The sequence below is a fragment of the Pyxicephalus adspersus genome, chromosome 6 (genome assembly GCF_032062135.1).
Source record: "Pyxicephalus adspersus chromosome 6, UCB_Pads_2.0, whole genome shotgun sequence".
NCBI classification, from domain to species: Eukaryota; Metazoa; Chordata; class Amphibia; order Anura; family Pyxicephalidae; genus Pyxicephalus; species Pyxicephalus adspersus.
The window spans coordinates 56071873-56092539 of NC_092863.1; the positions used below are offsets into that span (position 1 = coordinate 56071873).

Genomic DNA, 20667 nt, shown 5'->3' on the forward strand with positions numbered 1-20667 from the left:
AAAACAAAAACAGTGCATAAAAAAGTCTTTTAAAACACTGATGGGTTGGCTTTATCTTGTGCGTGTTAAAAAAAAAACTGGGACCAGTTATACGGTACACTGCTTTTAATAGTGGTGTGTAGAACTTAAGCCTTGCAATAAAAGAATACCATGTTATGTGTATGACAAAAAAAAAATCACTGCAAGCCTTCCACTGTGTGCTGCAGCTTTCCTGACTTTAGGACATTTAGTAAGGTGTATCTCCTTTCTCATTAGCCTTGCTGTCAATGGGCCACCACCTTTCTTCTATTTTGATGTTTGTGTAATACCAAGAATTAGCAACTGCTTTTATTTTTTTGGAGGAGTACTGTGGTGTGAGGAAGCGTTGTGCAGAACCCTGCTGGCCCTTCCCAGTAGTCATGATCTACCTGTGTCAAATATAGAAGCACAGAGATCCATGATGTAGGTGTAAATAGGAATAAAATGGTTTTATTCATTTAATTCAGATCGTTTCATCTTGATGAGGGGAAAACAGGAGGAATTTAGGAAGGCAGATTAAACATTAACTTTATTAATCATTTAGAAATTGTCCAGGCATGTCTAATAATCACCAAATGATTCATTAAAAAAAAAAACTCTCTGGAATCAATTAAGCCAAGCCAGGGAATGTGTGATTCCTTTGATTGTTTTCCAAACTGTCAAAATGATATTCATTTATTCTAATTGGTATCTGCTCTTGTGGGGGAGTGCCACATCTTTGTACATTTGATAGAACTGGAAGCCAGTGGAGTGCAGTGAATTAAAAACTGTTGTCTGTAAGTCTAGCAGATTCTGTTTCTTTTTCAAGCCAATAAAAAGTATCTGCCTAAAATGCATAGTAGTTGTCTCAAAAATACAATTTTAGTATCTGCTGGAGATGCAATAAACTTTTTTTGGAAAGTTTGAAGGAGTCAGTGAAGAGCTGCACTTTCCTCACAACAAAAGTTGTTTTTGGCTATTTGTAGCTGATTGATATTTGGCATTTCGAAATATCTGTCCTCTATGAAACATTCCTGTGCTTTACATACGCTTCCACCTCATTGCAGAATCAACATTGTATTTGTCATTGCAGACATTCTAGGCTCTATTCAGGATGTTAGATTTATTTCCTCAGACCTAAATCTGTTCATTCAAACATCAATCTTTGCATCTGATGGATTTTTTTTTTTTTTTGGTTTAAGACTCAATAGATATCAATTTAGGAATGAGATAGAAACCTATTGGCTAAATAATGGTGCCGACTATATTTTATTGACCATTACCAGTAAATGGTAAGGTCTTAAAAAAAAGTTAAGATGCTTTCATACGTTCAATAGGTTTGCTTATTGAGCTACTCAAAAAGCTCTTAATGGCAAATGTATTGCACAATTAGTAGATTATGAAAAGAATCCGAAATGTGCATTCAGTTAATCTTACTGGAAAAAAGCAAAAACTATTGTATGTAGCCTGAACCACTTTAATTATGGATGATTGTTACCAACCCGGTCTAAGATCCCATGTTTCCCATACCTAAACACGCTGGGCAATGTCACCATCTAAAAAGGAATGTATAATTTCCCAAAAGACACAACATTTTTAAATTATGTACTATGTTTGCAGGTAATTATTTTCCCTGATTATAGTTCTTACCTTGATGGTAATAATACATAGCGTGAATATCTTGCAATATACAAGATAGCATGCATACCTTTATTTTTTAAATAAGGTGTAATGCTAGTCACACAGGCAGATTATTCTCAATTGCCCGTTGAATTACAACTCTATATTGCAGGAGGTGATAGAATTGCACAACATACGCCTTCTTAATATGTATTGGCAGAGTACTAAGGGCTAGGTGATACTTATATCCTTTATATTTCATTAAAACAATGTTAGTGTAGAGGAATAAATAGCCAAAGTAAACAATTATGATATGTAATAAACACATGTTCTCAGCATATTCAAACACATCACCTCTTAGAACACCTACACAGAGGTTCCCAGAGAATCCACCTATAGTAATCGGCAATATTGCAGGGTACAATAAAAAACAGTGTTTGGTTTAATATGTTGCTATTTACTTAACATAACATAACACGGAAGGCATTAATAAATACCCATATGTAAAAATGTAAGATATAAAATGATGCTTTGTGGTACCTGGCAGACACCTTCAGTCTTTAGTCGTATTTGGCAGATCTACATTTAGCCTCAAACTATATTCAAACAAAAAAAATCATGCATGTGACACAGGCTGCTCATACAAGTAGGCGCACACCCTTCCTTTCACTTTGTGTGGTGTGTTGTCACCCGTGCACAGCTACCCCTGACAGTGCATTGCAATTTCTTAACACGGAATAGATTGAGCCTTGATTGCTTTTATTTGAATGCCAATATATTGATGAACTTTTTTACATTTGCCAGATAGTCTGTGTTGCGTATATCATTCTGTGATACCCCATTCAAAATAATACTTTTATTTCAATACTCTAAAGTAAAATTCCTTAGAGATTAATCATATGGTATTGAATGTCTCCAAGTTTAGACAGCACTATCATACCGACATGATGCCCTTTATATATCATATCATAGATTTCCATACTACTGAGACACTGGGTCTGAAATATCCAGGAATTTTCCATCTACAGAAAATCTGAATACTGTATCTCCATTAGTCACTATTAGGATTTTTGTTGTATTTAAAACAAACCATATTTGTTTTATTCAAAAGTTGCACAAACTAAACTGTGTCTATATATATTATTGTATTACCGTGATATAAAAAAAAATTAAGATACGAGTTTTATATAATCTTACCTAATGTCTAACGGGTCAAAAAATAAGTTGAAAATGAAGGCACTGCAATACTGCAATTCCCCCTAATTCAGCTACATGGAGAACCCATGTTAAATATTTGCCAGGTCACGCTATAGAAAAATTAGCAATTTCTATTAAAGTATAACTAGAGCTCATCTGCCTGGTTTTGGTTGCAAAATCTGAGGAGTTTTAGATTTAGGATAGAAATCATAGATAAAACTTGATACAGGTTTTTAGAATGTAAATTTATATTTCTTTTGTTTCTTTTGCACATTTTATTATAGTTTCTTGCTATAATAATCCTAAAAAGTGTTAATTCTGGATTGCACATAAAAGTGTGGACAAAACACACACAATCGCTTAAATACATATCTCCCCTTGTTCTATCCCCTTAAAATCCAACTCTGGACACAATCTATTATATACTATTTGTAACTCCTCACAGCCCTTTTAATCCTGTTGGCTGTACACCGAGATTCTTGCTATATTTAGAGAGGCCTCTATGGCAGACAAGTTCTTGTGTTGTGTCACTGCCCTTTTGTGCACTGGTATTCACAAAGCACAGCCTGATGAACACCTTTGTTTAGACATAGCACTTAGTCTGATCTTTTTTGCTCTTTCTCTGGCTTATGTTTCCTCTTGCTGACTTGCTATTGAAAATGCCGATGGCCTAATTGATCATACTGCCCCAAGTATGTAGACCCAGAGTTCTAGCTTTTACCAGGACATAATCCTAAGGATTAGCATTACAGAAATGCACATTGCATTTTTTTTAAAAGGTCAGCAATGGCATTTATTGGCAAGGCTGGGTTATGATTAAAAACATGCAAACATATGTTTGGACAACGGTATTTGTTATTACAGAAATTAAAATATATATATAATTATCAGTGCTATCTGGTGGGCCAAATCACCTAAGGCTTTGTAGATATCTTAACATTGATCATTAGATTTTCCTTCTTTAGTTCCTGATTCCCTTTCTTTTCACTTTTTTCAATATTTTGAATGGGTGTTTCAATTCCTCTATTTGCAATGTACAATAAGACTAAAAGACAATATGTCAAGAAAGGAGTGCTGCACCAGAGCTGCAGAGAACTCGTAACCCCAGGCCTCTGGGTCTCCTGCAGCTAACACAAATATTACTTTTAGGTGGATTGGAAAATAATTTAAAACTAGAAAGTCCTTCAAAATTAACTACAGACTGTATAATAGCCAACACTTAACTATTTTAAAAATATAAAGATTAGTTTATCAGAAATAAAGTGTAAATAAAATAAAAAGTGAGTTGCAGACAATTTTTATTTGTGGTATGGTAATTTTCCATCTGCTTATATACAAAAAATGCTGTTAGCTCATACTCTGTCCTGCAGTCACGGACATAACAGGCGTTGGGTTAACTCCAGCCAGCCAGAGATCCTCAGCCTTGGTAGCAATGTGGTTTCCAGCAGGTTCATCAGTATGCAAGAAGAATAGACATGAAAATAACATCCATCTCCCTTTATAGGAAACCACTGCTTGAATGTAATCAAAGGTAAATGTTTTAGGAGTCAACAGCAGACTGGACATGATTTATAAAATATCCATAAAATAATTAAAATCTATTTACAGTATAAGGAGTCCAGGTACTTTTAAAAAGGACAGTCCTGGGAAGTCAGGAAATACAAGGGTGAAAAACGCTGCAGTGCTGGTCTTAGAGAAGTAGGCAGCTCTTGTTCTTCCTTTTCATCCTCTGTTCCTTCTTCATGCCATTCAGTGCAACGAGTGTGGCTTCCCTGAAAACCTTATCTACATTTTCTTTAAATTTGGCCGAACATTCCAGGTATTCCTCAGCTTGGATGTTTTTGCAGGTAGCTTCACCCTTCAAAAGAAAAGCATATTACTAAACATATAAACAGATGGGTGAACAAGTAACAAAAAAACACACAAGTATCACCTCTGTGTAGTTAGAGGGTTTTAGGCAATTATAGTATCCAGAAAAATACATCTGTCTGTAAGGAGTGACTTCTGCTAAACCAGTACTGAGCCATAACACCAAAAAGACAAAACACTTCAAGTAACTATAACACTTCAACTGTGGTAAACAGGGAAAGTCACACAATATTCCCTTGAAAAGAATACGACACTAGTATTTCTGCCAAAAGCAAGCTGTCCACCAAAGGTGAGTAACTACAAGAAAACAGATACAGAGAGGAAACCAAGTGACAAGTTTGGAAGGAAGATTTGTGGCCCTCAGATCAACTTAATACTTGGCATAAGCCAAGCACTACATTTATTCATGACTACACCAAACTGAATGTAAAGCATGGTGATGGCTGCATCATGGAAGCCTTGAAAGATTGAAATACGGCATAAAAATGTAATGCACATTGCAAGAAACCAGCGTTTAGGAAGATGTGTCTTCCAGCAAGGCAATAGGCCTAAGCATAAAACCAAGTCAGAATCCAGATCTGTCTCTCCAGGATACGAAAATAGCATTTCAGCTACTTTAGAGAAAATATTACTATTATAAGAGATATTACTAATATGCGGGTTATAATTCTACTTACATGAGCTGCATTCCCACTTCTACTCTATCCAATGCAAAAAAATATTTTGGTGTTACACTTTAACTGGAGTTTCTCAACCAGGGTTCCTCCAGAGGTTGCTAGTGGTTCCTTGAGAAATGAGTAGTTTTTGACTTTCAGGTTAGTTTAACTGACACCAATAAACTTTTTGGTTACCTCTAAGGGTGGCATTCTTCCCACTGGCCAGCAATTTAAGACATTCTTCCCAATGATCACCACATTAATGCAATACAAATTCTAGATACAGTAATTATAAGAGGGGATCCCTGAAAACCTGAAGGTTCTTTTGAAGGGTCCCCCATGTTAGAAAGGCTAGGAAACACTGATCTAAACTAGATTATGTATACAGGGAAGACCCAAACAAATTCACACTGACATTAGATTTTTGGCTTTGCTGTAGCAGAGGGGCTGTCACTGGGTAAGATGCATCTTATTTGTATTGTTGTAAGCTAATTAATGGAACAGGAGGAAAGCTGTAAACAATTTCCTGTTCACTAGTTGGGAGGAAATTGCTGCAACCTTTTTGCTGTCTGCATACTGAGAAAGTTTTGCTCCAAATAAGAAGCCATTGGAGTCTATTGATGACCAAATACTATTAAGGTTAGAGTCTAAGGAAAAAATGAACCCTACGCTGACTGTCAACCATGTTCTTCCTTATTTAAACCAGCACCTATATTTCAAGACCTCAAATTGCCTCACATGTTTCTAGCACTTCTGCTTCTGAATGTATACTTCCTTCCTTGTAAACCTTGCAGTCATATTCTTTACCGTTTACAAGACAAATATACAAGAAGCAGCAACTTAGTAATAACAAAATCTCTTCATTGATCTATCCACAAATGTTCTGTAAGATCTACACAATAAAAAATATCAGAGTCTGTGGAAGACCTGTATAGAATAGCCTAATTTGAGATTTTAGAGGTACTATTGAGTAGACGATACAGCTATATCAGAAAATATTGCCTCAAAGCCACAAGTGTGCATACAAATCAGAAACCACAAACAGGAGACATGAGTCTTTACATCTATTTAACTTGCAAATAAACCAGCAATGAATCATGTATCTAAAGATCCTGTAAAACACAATAAAGCATAATCGCCCTTTGTTTGGAAGAATGCTTTTATTTGCTTACAACTCCCTTATTCTAAGAGTGTTTTATAAGAGTCAGGATTAAATGGCATTAAATGTATGCAAGTGCAAAGGAGCAAAAAGGGCCCACACAATGACTAAAAAGTAAGGTACCCAGAGGTGGCCTTATCAAAGTGTATGTAAACCCCAACAATAAATTCTTGTCTGCTCGCCTTTGGTATATTAAAAGATATTGAAACAGTTTTGTTGAATTTTCAAAGCAGTGCTGTCTCATTCAGTTCTCTTCTGTGGACTAGAGAACAACCCCCCCTCCAAAAAAAAAAAAAAAAATAGGCGATTGACGATTGGGTGACAACACAGCTTCTATAAAAAAACAGTACAAATCATAGGTGTCAGCTTAGAACAGGAAATGTGTTATGTGCAGGGTCAGACGGTAAATACAAAAAAAAAAAATGAATGCAAAATTTTTTTCTTGGGTTTAGATACCCGCTAAGATGGTGATACATTGCCTAAAGACACAGACAGTCCTCATTATCTAAGATCTATGGGGCCCTTTCAGACAATTTGACATTAATGGAAGTTATTCAGGTAGGGATGGTACAATCAGACTGCGTGTGGTCAGCCACTTTAGTTACTCCTTCTAAGGAAAATGAGAATATGGCTCCTTGGGACATTGTATGAAAAACATAAAAAAATTGTTAAGAACACTCTCCCAACTTTTTCTAATGCTTTAGGAATGGCAACTGTCAGATCTAAGCAGGGTTATATTCATCAATTATTTTGATTTACCTTCCATTCATAAAACAATGTAGTTAGTATGCTTTACTTTTTGCCACAAGTTTAAGTTTAAACTGCTTTATCCCCACCATCCCAGGGGAATTCTGGTAAACCAAGTTTGGCAGACAGCACAACCAGGTTCCCTTGGCAAAGTAACATGAGATTCAGCAGTGAAGCATATTCCTGAACACTGTCCAGCCCCTTACTGAACAATGAATGAACAGAAGCAGACTGAGGAGATCTTCCCTTTCCTCTAATCTTTATCAAACAAGGGTGACTGGGGATAGGGAGTGTGGACTCTGCCTATCCTATAGCTATGTGAGTGTTGCTGTGCAGGGGATAGCAGAGATCTGTATCCGGCCACTTCGGCTAAGGAAAAAGCTGACTGGATAGAGCACAGTCTGTGCTTCATTACATTTAAAAAAAAAAACATTAGGGCTCTATCATATCTTTATAGAGAACTTGTCATTTGCAATATGCCATCACAAGCCAACAAGCCCTTGTAATAGAAAAAAAGTAAATGTAACATACATATATTTTTAAAGCCACCATGTACATGCACATACAGACACGCACCAGGTGTATACACATAGTAAAATTGTGTCACACATGTATTGATGCACAGACAACACAAAGCAATCATTTTCGGTCCATCATTTATTTAAATTACTGACTAGTAATAAATAAACCTCAATTTAAAGTTTTAGGTCTTTTTAGCATTTTATAGTGGAGTGTGATTTTGAGGTTTGACAGATTTGGTTTCTATTTAATTGATGCAACCCAATCTTACAAATATTACTAAAAAACAAAATATATGTTCTGATGTATTTATGATTTGTATACATTTATTTGTATATATTTCTTTATTATAACCCTTTACTGGGATAAATGTTAAAGACAACAAGTGTAGTCATTTACCTGGAAATATGTGATTGGTTCTTGCTGAGAGGATTTCAGTTTGCGCAGCCGTTCTTTATCCATACGGAGATCTGTTTTACAACCAATGAGCACTATAGGAACGCCTCGACAAAAGTGATGTACTTCAGGATACCACTTAAAAAAAAAAAAAAACATCACCTATATAATATGAATAATATGGATTTAAAGAAGCATTCATTTTCAGTGGAAAGGTGGAATGTGGCCAGAAAAGTGTTTGGTAAATGCTGCACCCTTCATTCGTAGGTGTGTGACATGGTTCTGTATGAATGTACAGTCCCGTCTGTCCAGACCAGGTCAAAGTTTTACTTTCATTGTAACATATGGTACATTGCATACCTAACTACTGCATTAACAGTCACACCCTGTTTTCTCCCTGACAATATTGGGTTTACACTGATAACTGCTAACAAATCTCCTTCTAGACTGCAATGAAACAAGATAACCTGCTATATGCAAAAGATAAAAACTGCTAATAATAGCAAAGCATTGGTAACCGAAAGCTGTTCAGTAGTGACGGTCCAACCTATACTAGTCTCTGGCTGAAGATATATACACATACACACCAGATGAAAGCCTATATAGTAGTCCCCCAATAGAGAAGGCCTGCTGTACTTTCCTAAGGAGAAGAGCACAGAAGGGTTATCCAATTAAAATGAGCTTGGGCCCTGCAAAGACAGAAATGTTTCAGGAACTTGCTTATATATGGCTTTTTCTTTGCATGGGTAAGTTTGAACTTGTATTTGTGAATGCAGATATGAAGGGTGTTCACAGACATTGAGTGTTTCTGACCCCATGCAGTGACTTCCACCACAAAATAATATGTTTTTTAATGCAGTGCTATCTGCGGGCCCTTAGCCATACAATAAAAGGTTTTAAATCTGGTCTCTTGCGTCCAGATGTTTCTCTAGATTCTTTAATGATGCCATGTACCACAGAATAAATGTATGTTGAGGCGCACTATTCACTTCTATAGACCACATACCCCTTCATCTTCTGACTCTTTGGGATGCACGTTTATACCCAGTCATGGTACTGTTGCCAATCAACTCAATTTATTAGGAGATGATATACCTAGTGCTTTTCTTAATATTTTATTTTTCAAGTGTTTTGTTGCCCGTCAGAACTTTTTTGGAACATGTTGCTGGAATGAAATGTAATATGCAAATATATTTTCCTATCACAAAATGACTGAATTACAACATTTACTATGTTGTCTATGTATCATTTGCAAATCATCTTTTTTTTAATACTTTGCACGGCATACCAGCATACCAACTTCTTTGGAAAACAGGGATTGTATATCTTCTTTGAGTCGTTCTTAATATCTCTGCCAACAATACCACACCTATTCTTTGTTCTATTAGGTTATGCCTGCATATTCTGCATAGGATTTAATTCACTCCACACAAGTGCTACCTGTGCTCCATTCATTTTACAGAGAACATGGGGAATATTGCCAGACACATTTGTTTTACCACAAACTTTGTTTTAACTTAATACATTTGAAGTCCCAGTTATAACAGCTTGATAGGTTACAGAATGCATATAACATTCAAAATGCAACAAATTAATACAAATTCATTTCTGTCTGACAAGGCATGACAAGGTTTCCTTGTTATTAATTCTAGGATTTTCTGTAAAGTGTTAGCATCTTCATTGTTATTGGTTCTACTCTGAAATTTTTCAATTATTTTTCTACACCTAAATTCATCTTACCTTTATCGTAACATTGTCAAAGCTGGTAGGGTTTGTAACATCATAACAAATTAAAACCAAATTAACATCTTGATAAGAGAGTGGACGGAGACGGTCGTAATCTTCCTGTCCTGTAAGAAAAGGTAAAATGCATTACGTCACATTACATTATAGTTCTGAGGCTTGAGATAAAGAATTATCATAGAACTGAATGCAGCATAAAAAATACTACAGGCCTGGTATTTAAAGGACAACAACTCACTTGTGCACTTTACCAATTTTTGCTAAACACGGTTTCCAGTGAGATATGAAAAATGAGAGCCGTCCTGTTCAGCCGAGGGGGTAAATGAGAACGTGGCACCCTGCTGTGCTCTCATTATAGGAGTGAACAGTGTTTAATAATCAATCTGCCAGAAGGGATTGATGAACAACATCAGGGGACAGCTCTACACATGCTAGATTTTGGGCTAAGACAAGCATGACCATTTTACTTATCTGACGTGTACGTAGCTTAAGCCTATAAAACAAGCTAGAGAAAGACAGAGGTTCAATGTGCATTCAAGAAGGGGAACAGAGTAATTATATAGAGTAATATAGAGACACTAAATGGCATTCTAACAAATGCAAGAGAACTTTGCAACTTTAAAAATGCCAAACAGTAACCTTAGATAAATAGTAAAGTCAAATTTTTTTTTGGGATAATCTCTACTTTAACTTGAAATGGAAACTTGAATTGTTCCAATAAAATAAAAATAATTTTTTTAAAACCTTACAAGAGCAGTAGAGACAAATGGATAAAAGCAAGAGGCATATATGATATCACACGGTAAAAATGAAATGTTCCTCTTCTTAACCTGTTTTATACTAACTAAATACTATATACTACGATTAAAAGCATCCAGACAAAATAAAGAATGTACAAAGATGTAGCTCAGCCTCTAGTGAGACCACTAACTTGGCTTGTGTCAGAGGAGGAATGGAAGTTGTAAGAAAAGGATAGTCCTAGTGAAAAGTATACACAATTTCAAAGGATTGATGGAGAAAAGTAAACCCAATGAGAATATTCAAGTAGTTGGGGATACCGAAGACCAGGCTAATATTGCAAATGATCAAAACAAGTTAAATGGTATTTATATTTACCAGAGTGATAGAAAAAGGAATCAAAGTTTAGAAAAAGTTTACATTTTCTAATTACATGGCTTTAAAGCAACCAGTAGCAGAAGATCATGCATTATAAAGATGTATACCTGGAACAGCCTAGTATTTAGGTACCCAATTGGAGGATACTAAAAAGGCACAAGTAGATATTTTCTTGTTCCAAAATCTAAAGTTAAAGTCGAAAATAATAAAAAAATAATTTTAGAATTAGAAATCCTCCCAACATTGTAAGGGATCTGTAGTTTTCTATTGACGTTTCATCTCAACCTTTCTGACATGGGGGAACCATTGGAATAACTTTCAGGACTTCAGGGAACCCCTTCCACAGTTACTATATCTACAACTCACAGTACATTAGTGTGATGTCAGAAAAATGCCTCTTACATTGCTGGTCGATGGGAAGAATATCATCCATATAGATAGTTTTAACTTCTACAAATGATCTCTTTGGCTATCTTGAGAGTCAGAAATTACTCATTGCTTAAGGAACCCCCAACAACGTCTGGGGGAACACTAGTTGAGAAACACTAGAAAAACATCTTGATCATTGTTTGTGTAATGGACAAAGATTATTGGACATATTCTCACTTTTATGATGACCTAGTTCTGGAAGTTTCTTAACCATCGTAAAAATGTTTAGTGACATTGCATGGCAATCTGCATCTATACCAGGATAGTGTTTTCCCCAGACCCTTTTAGCCGGTTGCACCACCCGGCACTTTTCAGTAACCACCTTGCTGCTTTTGGGTGGTTACTGAAGAGTTGAGACTCTGCCACCCACCTAAAATTTCTTCCTATCCGGCCTAAATACATTTCTGGGATCAACACTGCAGAAGCATAATGGTCTTTATGTTGTGCAATTGGTCATTATACCAGACAATGCTTTGTGATATTACTAGGTCTAATGTTGAATATTGACATTGTCATGACCTAGGAAACAAAGACTTACATAAACTACCACCTTTAAAAAGCCAACTAATACACAGATTTGATGCCACTTCCATTAGTATTTCCACTGATTATGGTCAATTAGGTGAAGCTATAAAGTGCACCTGCCATTACAGAAAACATATTCAAAGCAGCATAAAAAATAAGCATCCTGGGATGCCATTGACCACATTTTTCTTTTATCTGGGTTCCTCAGAGCATTTTTTATTTTCTCTGGAAATATATAATATGCATAGGCAGCGTTCCCCTCGAGCCAAATAACTAAATAGACAACTCAAACCTAATTAAACATACCATGTTTTATACATGTTGGTCATTCAAAAATATGTTGGAATGTGCAGGTATGTGTAGGAATGTGTAGGAATGTGTTGGAATGTGCAGGTATGTGTAGGTGTCAGATTCAAGGAGATTGATGTTTGTTAAACATGACTGAGAAAATGTTTACAGTGATTTTACAAGAGCAAAAACTACAAACCTATTTTAGGAAGTCAGTGGGTGGCATTTACTCAGTATTCTGTTTGTAACATATATTATATAACAACAACCTGCACCTAAATTTATAGAATGCAAACAAAAAATGTTTCCAGATGGCTTTACTTTAACCTCCCGTCACCCACTGAGGTCCATAGCTTTGTTTATTGCTAATGGCAGGCTGCAGATCTCCCCACCCTGACTGGCCTCACATAATTACCAGTGTGGTGCATGATGTCCTTCAGAGTTCTTGCTTCACAGATGGAGAGGAATTTTAAGCACTACTTCTACCTAAACACTTTTGTCTAAATACCAGTCAGCCAGCCAGGTGGAGATATTAAAATATATACATGGTCAAACAATTTTTTAGTGTTTTTTTCCACCTTTAGAAGGGTTTTTCCACGTTAACTCCGATATACTTTTCCTTACAGCTTTCCTAATTTCAGAATAGTATGTGCTAAATGATACTTACTGAGCACATTTTAAAGTTTACAATTGCATGTAAGTGTTTATTTTATAAGTTCTGTTCAGGTTGTTCAAAAACTTGAATAAAACAGAAAAAAAACACAAATCATAATGAAATTGAACCTTCTCCTAGCAATCATCACAATGAAGGAAGGGTGGGCACAGAAACTTTCTGGTCTTCAGCTAAATGTTAGCTCTTCTTCCGGTAATGAAAGCAAGTAACTGTTCAGTTCTACAAAGGACTCCCTATTTACATTTCCAAATTAAATTCTGCTATTGGACCAAACTGTGTAACTAGTTCAAACTTAACCAAGATTCGAGTGATTTTTTTTCCAGAAAACCAGAGATTATATTTATGAGATAGGTAGGAGACAGCTAGGAAATTACATATTTAATTGTCTAATCAAAGTCACACAGACACTGTAAGCAGAATACAATTTGATATGTCATGCTTAGTGAAGGGAAACAAGATTTTCCAGCAGTGAGGAAGCCACATGACACATGGTGTTAGGGTGTAAATATGTGGGACAACTCCTCCCTCAGACAAGACGTGTAAAATTAGCAGGGAGAGGAGTACCATTGTCACTTATGGCAGGTATTCTTTACCTTGTAATTATACTAATATTAATTTCCATTAACCAAAGGTGTCTGACTAGTTTGCTGGACAGGACTGCAGACAAGAATGGCCATTTTAGTAGCAGTAGGGAGAATAAAAAAAAAAAATCTCAAGTAACACAGTATTTAACTCTTATAGTTCGCATTTTATAAAAACCGCGAAAGAATTTATATTTCGGTTTCATTAGAAAAATTAGCTAATAATTTATTTGTTAAGACGGGTCCTCTCTGATCTTTTTCACACTGTAACATGAAACTGGCGTATCAGTAGTCAGCGTTTTTTTGAGCGAATAAAATCCGAAAACCAAATGATTGTCTGATTTTTGATGCATTGGATGAAATTAAAAAAGTAAAAAAAAATAAACAGCAAAACTATTCCCAACAAACTCAGACACCATTTTAAATCTGGAATCTAAATAAACTTGGGAGCAGCTCCACGCCATTCTGTTATGTCCACTACACTTTCAGAGCAATATTCTTCAATATATACTTTTTGTACTCTGCCCAAACTTGAGCCTCAGTCCACTATGCCCAATCTTTTTCCACGAGTGAAGTAGAAAACCACTATTGTGTACCTGGAGTTAGTAAAAATGTACTGAAGGGGACTCCGCAGCCCTGCAATAGGCAATGCTTCTGTCACTTAGATTGCAAATCATGTGTATATCATACACATCAGTATTCGAGGACACACCTGATGTTCTCAGAAAACATGAGCTACTGTTGCTTTTTGTGTAACTAATGTTAGAATATGTTTGTATATTTCTTTATAGTTACTAAAGCTTTGTTAAACTGCAAACTGCATTTTGCAAACACTTGTTACACTGACCATACACTTCCTGTAACAGAAGCAGAAAGCTGTAATATGGGTCTGTCTGCAGTAAACCTCAAAGCATTATTTAGAAGCAATAACTTGGAGCAGGCAAACCAGAGATCAGCAAATTAGAAACAGGCAGGCAGAAACTAGAGGTTTTTTAATTAATTTCTAATGTTTGATTTATAATTATAAAATCTTCAGCAGTCCTTAGCACTAGCAGTCAGCAATAAGTTTCTTGTGCCAACCCATGTATAAGCATCTTGTGTCAAAAATTTCCAAAAAACTCAAGTATGCATATAGCTCAGGAAAGGATTGTTTGGTCATTTTAACAGCGACTCCCATGATGTAGAATGATCACCATAACTGCAATTATGGGCATGTTTAGTAACTCAGAGACATGAGCCAATATTATCGCCTCAAGTACAGCAGAATATACTTTTGTTATACATCTTCCCTTTACATTCTTCTGAACTGATATTAAGTAAGCTAGTTTGGCTTGATGGAGAACAGATGTAAAGTTCATGCATGGAATTACAGACCACAATTCAATATGTAGACATAATCCCTATTCCCCGACTAACGTCTCATCTACAGCCTTAAAATATATGCCTCATGTGATGGATACAGAAAGGAGTTTGTAAAAACCATCAATTTCACAAACCCCAATGTCAGACAGATTACTGACCAGGCAAGCCAACTTTTAAACTCAAATGCAAAGCCACTATGTAAAAGAGAACTGCAATGTGTTTTCCTACAAACTTCTGGGGAAGATTTTTGTTCCTTAACAGTCCCATACGTCAGTAGAGCTTTCTGTCTATATGATAACTACATATAGCTAAATACTACAAGAAATGACACTGAAAAAAATGATTTGTGTCATTTTCATGTATCTTTAGGGACCTATAACACTTGAATACCTAGTAAGACCTGAGGATGTGTAGAATGATGAAAACATTCATCCAGCTATGGAAGAAATGTGGCACTTGAGTTTTTATTCAAGCAGAGGAGTCACTGGAATACCAGATGTTACGGGGAACCAGAAAGCAGGATAACAATAGACTTTTTCATCTAGTAGATCATCTTGTCAGATCAGCAAGTTGGACATGTCAAATCAAATGTGCTTGTCACACAATATTTACTCTTATCTGAATTACTGATATGAATCAAGCGTCAGGTAGAACTCTCCACTGGATGATCTCTGTACATGCAATTTACCTGCCTTTAACCATCTGGTAAACACTTCAATTCACTGATCCAGAACAAGCATGCGCTTAAGGAAAATCAGAAATCTTTATCAGCATACTTGTTCTGGGTTAGTAACCTAAAGTACTGAGACACGGCCAAGTGGCTGCCATTTACAGAATGAGAAGTCGGCAATTGCAGTCTCCATCCGAATCTCAGTATGGTTTCCTTTAAGATGTAAAAACTTGCTAATTGAAGCTGCAAAATAAAAATGACCAGCCTGTACTTGGTAAACTTTGGTAGTTGTACACAGCCAAGCTCCAGATCACAGAGTGGATTTCTGCCAGAAAAGCACTTTGCAGCGAGTCAGACAAGGGCCCTATTGTAAAAAGTGATAAGAAGCAAAACAGGTACAATTTTCCAGAAAAGCAGGATTCTGAACAACACTGGGGTTTTGCTAAGCCTTTTTTCAACCTAAACATTCTGGTGAGATTTAAATAACATAACATTGAAGCTTTTCTATGCCCAGTTTTGCTGCCTTAGGGGAAAAAAATCTTGCAATTCAACTTTCAGAAAAGGACATTGGGCCATTTTAAAGGACTTCTTAAAGATGTTGTAGAATACTAACTACCTACTTATCACAGACGCTGCAGCACTTCTAAATTCACAGAAAATACATTTACTTTCAAGTGAAGTACACACACGCCTGCCAAAGCAGAGAAAATATAGTCACTTTGAAGTGAAAAAACAAACAAGCCAAGTTGCCCTAGATAAAGAATTCTTGGCACTCGAACAACAATGCCCAGGCTGAAATGCTAATTCTTGATGAATGCAGGTGAAGAAATGTTCATAGCAAACACCTTGGCTGTACTGTGTTGGAACAAAGAAATTGTATTAGCATCTCTGAACTACCTCTACAATGAAGGACAAAATTTGTCCTGATAATAAGTGTCACACAACAACTTTTGTCAGACTGAACTATTACTTGCTAATCTATTAGCTCACATAGGTGCTAAACAAATGGACAATACTGTAATGTACAATAAACTACCATAGTGCATCAGCACATGATTAAAGATGATTTACAGCCTTATTTTCTGTCTTACACAGTAAACGGGCTCCTTTCCTCTACTGAATGTACAAGCATTGTGTACATTAAAAGGTGAAGCAAGTCGGATAAAGCCTGCCTTATTTCCTGGCAGGAAGACTCCCATAATCATATAGCCAAGACTACATCCCCAGCTTTATTGCCCCCGCCCTGCCCGTTTTATTCACTGGATTTTAGTTGTTTTAATTACGGAGACCTTGGGACATATGTAGGCATTAGCACAACTTCCTGTTCATAGGAAGCTATCTACAGAACCCTCCAATCAGCCATCATAATATGCTGGCATTGCACAGAGCAGCACAAAGATCCAGTGATGTCACTTGGTCTAAAATAGGGTATGTAATGAAAAAACAGAGGTTGTATTTATTGGACCTGATTTATTAAAGCTCTCCAAGGCTGGAGAGGATACACTTTCACAAGTGAAGCTGGGTAATCCAGCAAACTCGGAATGGATTTCTTCAAAGTCATTTGCTAGCAAATGTTTTTAATGTTGGACCAGATCGATTTCAGTTTTGCTGGATCACCCAGCTTCACTGATAAAAATGTATCCTCTCCAGCCTTGGAAAACCTAAATAAATCAGGCCCAATGATGGGAAAGGGGGAATCAGTGAAGACAAAAACATGAACAGATTAGATTTCAGCTTTAAAGTATATCTATACACAAAACATTGCTTAATTTTTAGATAGGGCTTTCCTGATGTTGTCAGGTTTTAAGAAAAAATTACCCTTATATTATATACTTAGAACAACCTTTTATCAGGCAGGATGTGAGGGAAAATCTGCACCAGACAAATAGTCAATAAAATGGTCACATGTTGCCCTTTCTTGAAAAACACTTTACTTCTCATTGTGTTTCCATTAGCACAATTTCTGCTTACTTTCTATCCTAGGGACAACCTGATGTGAAAAGAAGGAGTCTCTTCAAAGAAGCTTTTTACAGGGACACAAGATAACAGGGGTTTAAATCATTTCCCCACAGCATCTCTGACTTAAAAGAACATTTTAGATAGAGATACACATTATTCCATTTTTACATGCCAGTTTCTGACATAGAATACAAATGAGCAGGAGACCAGGGATTTGCTTGTGCAGAATAACAATCAGTTCTCTATTACCAGTTTTAGCCAACCTAAACATGGAATTGTAGTTGCAGCACTACAGAGGAGATAGATAGATACATAGATCACAGTATTTGTTTTTCTGAAACAGCACTGCAAAGGCCAGGGTTCATTGCTTCAAGTTCCAATACCAAGACATTGGCCTGTAGTGCTCTCTGCTTAGCATTTATTGATCAACTCTGAATGGACAAATATATATATATATATAACTAGTGCCCTACCTCACAGTCACCAGACTTCGCTTTGATTTGCAATATAATGTACAATAAATGATTAACACTTCATTTTTTACTGTTATGCAAGTCCTAATGTAAAGCCTCACTCTATCCTTTTCCTCCCTCCCCATTAAAACAAACTTTTTTTTTTTACTCAACGTTAAAAGGTACAGGAAAAGAAGCAAATATGCAAGAGAAAGTACCGCAAGTTCTGGCATATATATATGTACCTGTTTTACTTTGCATGATAGAAGAGAATTGTATCATTGAGGCAATAAAAATGTTAGACCAAAGTCAGTGAAAAATGTCCCTTCTTCTCAAAAGTAGAAGTTGTTCTATTCAATATCAGAACTTACCTGCTGTATCATACAAATGAAGAAAAATTTCTTTGTTCCCAATATTAATAGTGGTTGTATACTTTTCAAAAACCGATGGGGCATATTGCTGTTGGAAGAAAGCAAACAAAAAAAATTATATACATATACAATGTACATTACAATGTGTAGATTTTTGACATCAGTTATATAATACCTCCCTTATTACCACTAGTCAGGTGATCTGACTTTTTCTTACCTCTCATAATTACTCAATCATTATGGTAAAAAAGGAAGATGCTGTTCATTAAGTTCAGCCTCTAAGGACTCTGGGACTCTACTGGTGTGATCTTTGCATTTCTAGGTCTTCACACCAATTGTGGTAGTTATGAGGCTTTTCATTAAGGATTTGTTTTTTAATTATGCAGAATTTATTAGGAGGTGCTAGAACTCCCAAAAGTGAAAACAAGAGTACATTATGAAATGGGGGTAATAACTCTACCAATAACTTTAGTATCACAGTTTGGCAGGTCTTGGTTAGATTACCAACAATATGTTTTTTTTTTTGTTTTTTGTTTTTTAAGTGGTTACATTTATTCTGCCAGTAGGTCCTACAAAACATGCTAACATGCTAAAGCTTATTCACCAAAAGACAATTCTCAGTGGATCAGTCAAAGTAATTAGCACATAAACAATTAGTTCTTTATGATGTACGCTAGTATTTGTCAAGATTTCTACTTACTAATATAATCCTTTCTGTATTGAGGTCAATTGATAAAACTGAGTTAGAAAATGCAATTACTTTATCAAATAGCAAGCTGATTGGGACTTTTTTTGTAGTTTCAATAAAAAAATGGACAATGTGGACATTGAACAGCATGTCCTTCTTTTAGGGGAAGCTATTGTATATTATCAAAAAACATAGGGATCTACCAATGGATCAAATGTTGTTTATCATACCCTTTACTCTTCCCTAATTTTTCACATTCTTGCTGGTATTGTTTAAATTTTGATTTATTGCATTAGATACATATCTTAGTCTCTAGAGAGATCTCAATTGTATTATATTCACTCACGCCCCATTGTTTGAAGTGCATGTAAACGCTAATATTAAACTCTTCTTACTTGCTCTCTTTTCCTTTGTTTTATGTACCACTGAAAGCTTTTATGTATATCTGTTGATACTTTCAGAAGAGCTGTGCTTTGTCCTGTCATCCTATTCAGCCCTCCCTGTTTTTATTCTGAGATAATAAACAGCATGTTCTTTTGCCATGACATACACTTGAATATCTGCCACATGGGTTTCAAAAACATGGATTCTGAGAAAGAGCAAAGAAGTGGAACCATTGAAAAATGTTGACGCTCACTTCCAGGGCAAGATGTTAAAACATCACATTTATTTCCTTAAAAACATCTTGTCACTCTAAGTTCATGCACTGTTAACATGGCCTAGTAGGATCAAACACGTTGGTATTTATAACTTTCAAATGATTTTAAGGATTTCAAATACAAACATTATATAAAAATGCTATGGAAGCATTGTTCAATGCTTTTGCTGTAAATTTTTAGAGAAGGGACCTTGATCGAACACTTTAATATCACAGATTCCAAGGAATGGTGTAAGTGGATCTTTAAGCTTGATCTTATAAGACGAACCAAGGATAGCATGGCAAAGTTTTTTTAAACACACCTCTCCTCCTTTAAAAAAGACCTACTTCCTCATAGATGTAAAATTTGGCTGGCAGCCATGACTCTTCATTTTTCTTTTTAACATGGTTACCAATTTTCTCAACAGTTTGTACATATACAGTTGAACAGAGAAATAACATGTTTGAGCAGACATTTCCTTTTATGTAAGTTAGAGCATTTGAGTACATGTATGCTATAAAGAATTGTATTATACTATTCTACTTGAAAATTTTGAGTATTTTACTGAATACATAGATCCAGACATGTAACTTCCATTTACAGGAGGCACTTACAGCCTGATGTTCCTGTAAGGTGTAGGTTTAGGCACACAACAAAATAAAGTGTATAATAAAAGCGTTGGTCCTTGTGCTGCAGTCTTCCCTGTGATAAAAGGATCTTTGTCCTCTTTCCTGCCATTTTGTTCAGACAATCAGGCAAGAAGACACAAATCTTTTCTGTCACAGTGAAGACTGGTACCGCTCCCCTGGCCTAACTGACGTGGTCATAGTTATAGCTTTTGACCATCATTTACATTTTGTAGATTAATACTGATACCAGTAGTAGAATATTACATATCAAGCTGCTGAATAAGCTACTCTCTCACTGTATTGTGTCTATGGAAAAGTTTGTTGCCCTAGAAAAGGAATAGTGTTAGGAATAAGAAACATTTCCCCCACACCTCAAAAAAAAA

The 20667-nt window shown here is 35.9% G+C and overlaps 1 protein-coding gene across 2 annotated transcripts in view; it reads right to left on the bottom strand.

Moving 5' to 3' along the window:
- Window positions 1-4095: 4095 nt before the first annotated feature.
- RHOF (ras homolog family member F, filopodia associated) overlaps window positions 4096-20667 on the bottom strand; it is a 36488-nt gene continuing 19916 nt past the window's right edge. For both annotated transcript variants that reach the window (XM_072415917.1, XM_072415916.1), the window contains exons 2-5: window positions 18330-18417; window positions 9901-10010; window positions 8164-8298; window positions 4096-4672 (exon numbers count right to left, since the gene is read on the bottom strand). In XM_072415917.1, the coding sequence (XP_072272018.1) occupies window positions 4505-4672; window positions 8164-8298; window positions 9901-10010; window positions 18330-18417 (501 nt within the window). In that variant the 3' untranslated portion in view covers window positions 4096-4504. The remainder of the gene's footprint in view (window positions 4673-8163; window positions 8299-9900; window positions 10011-18329; window positions 18418-20667) is intronic.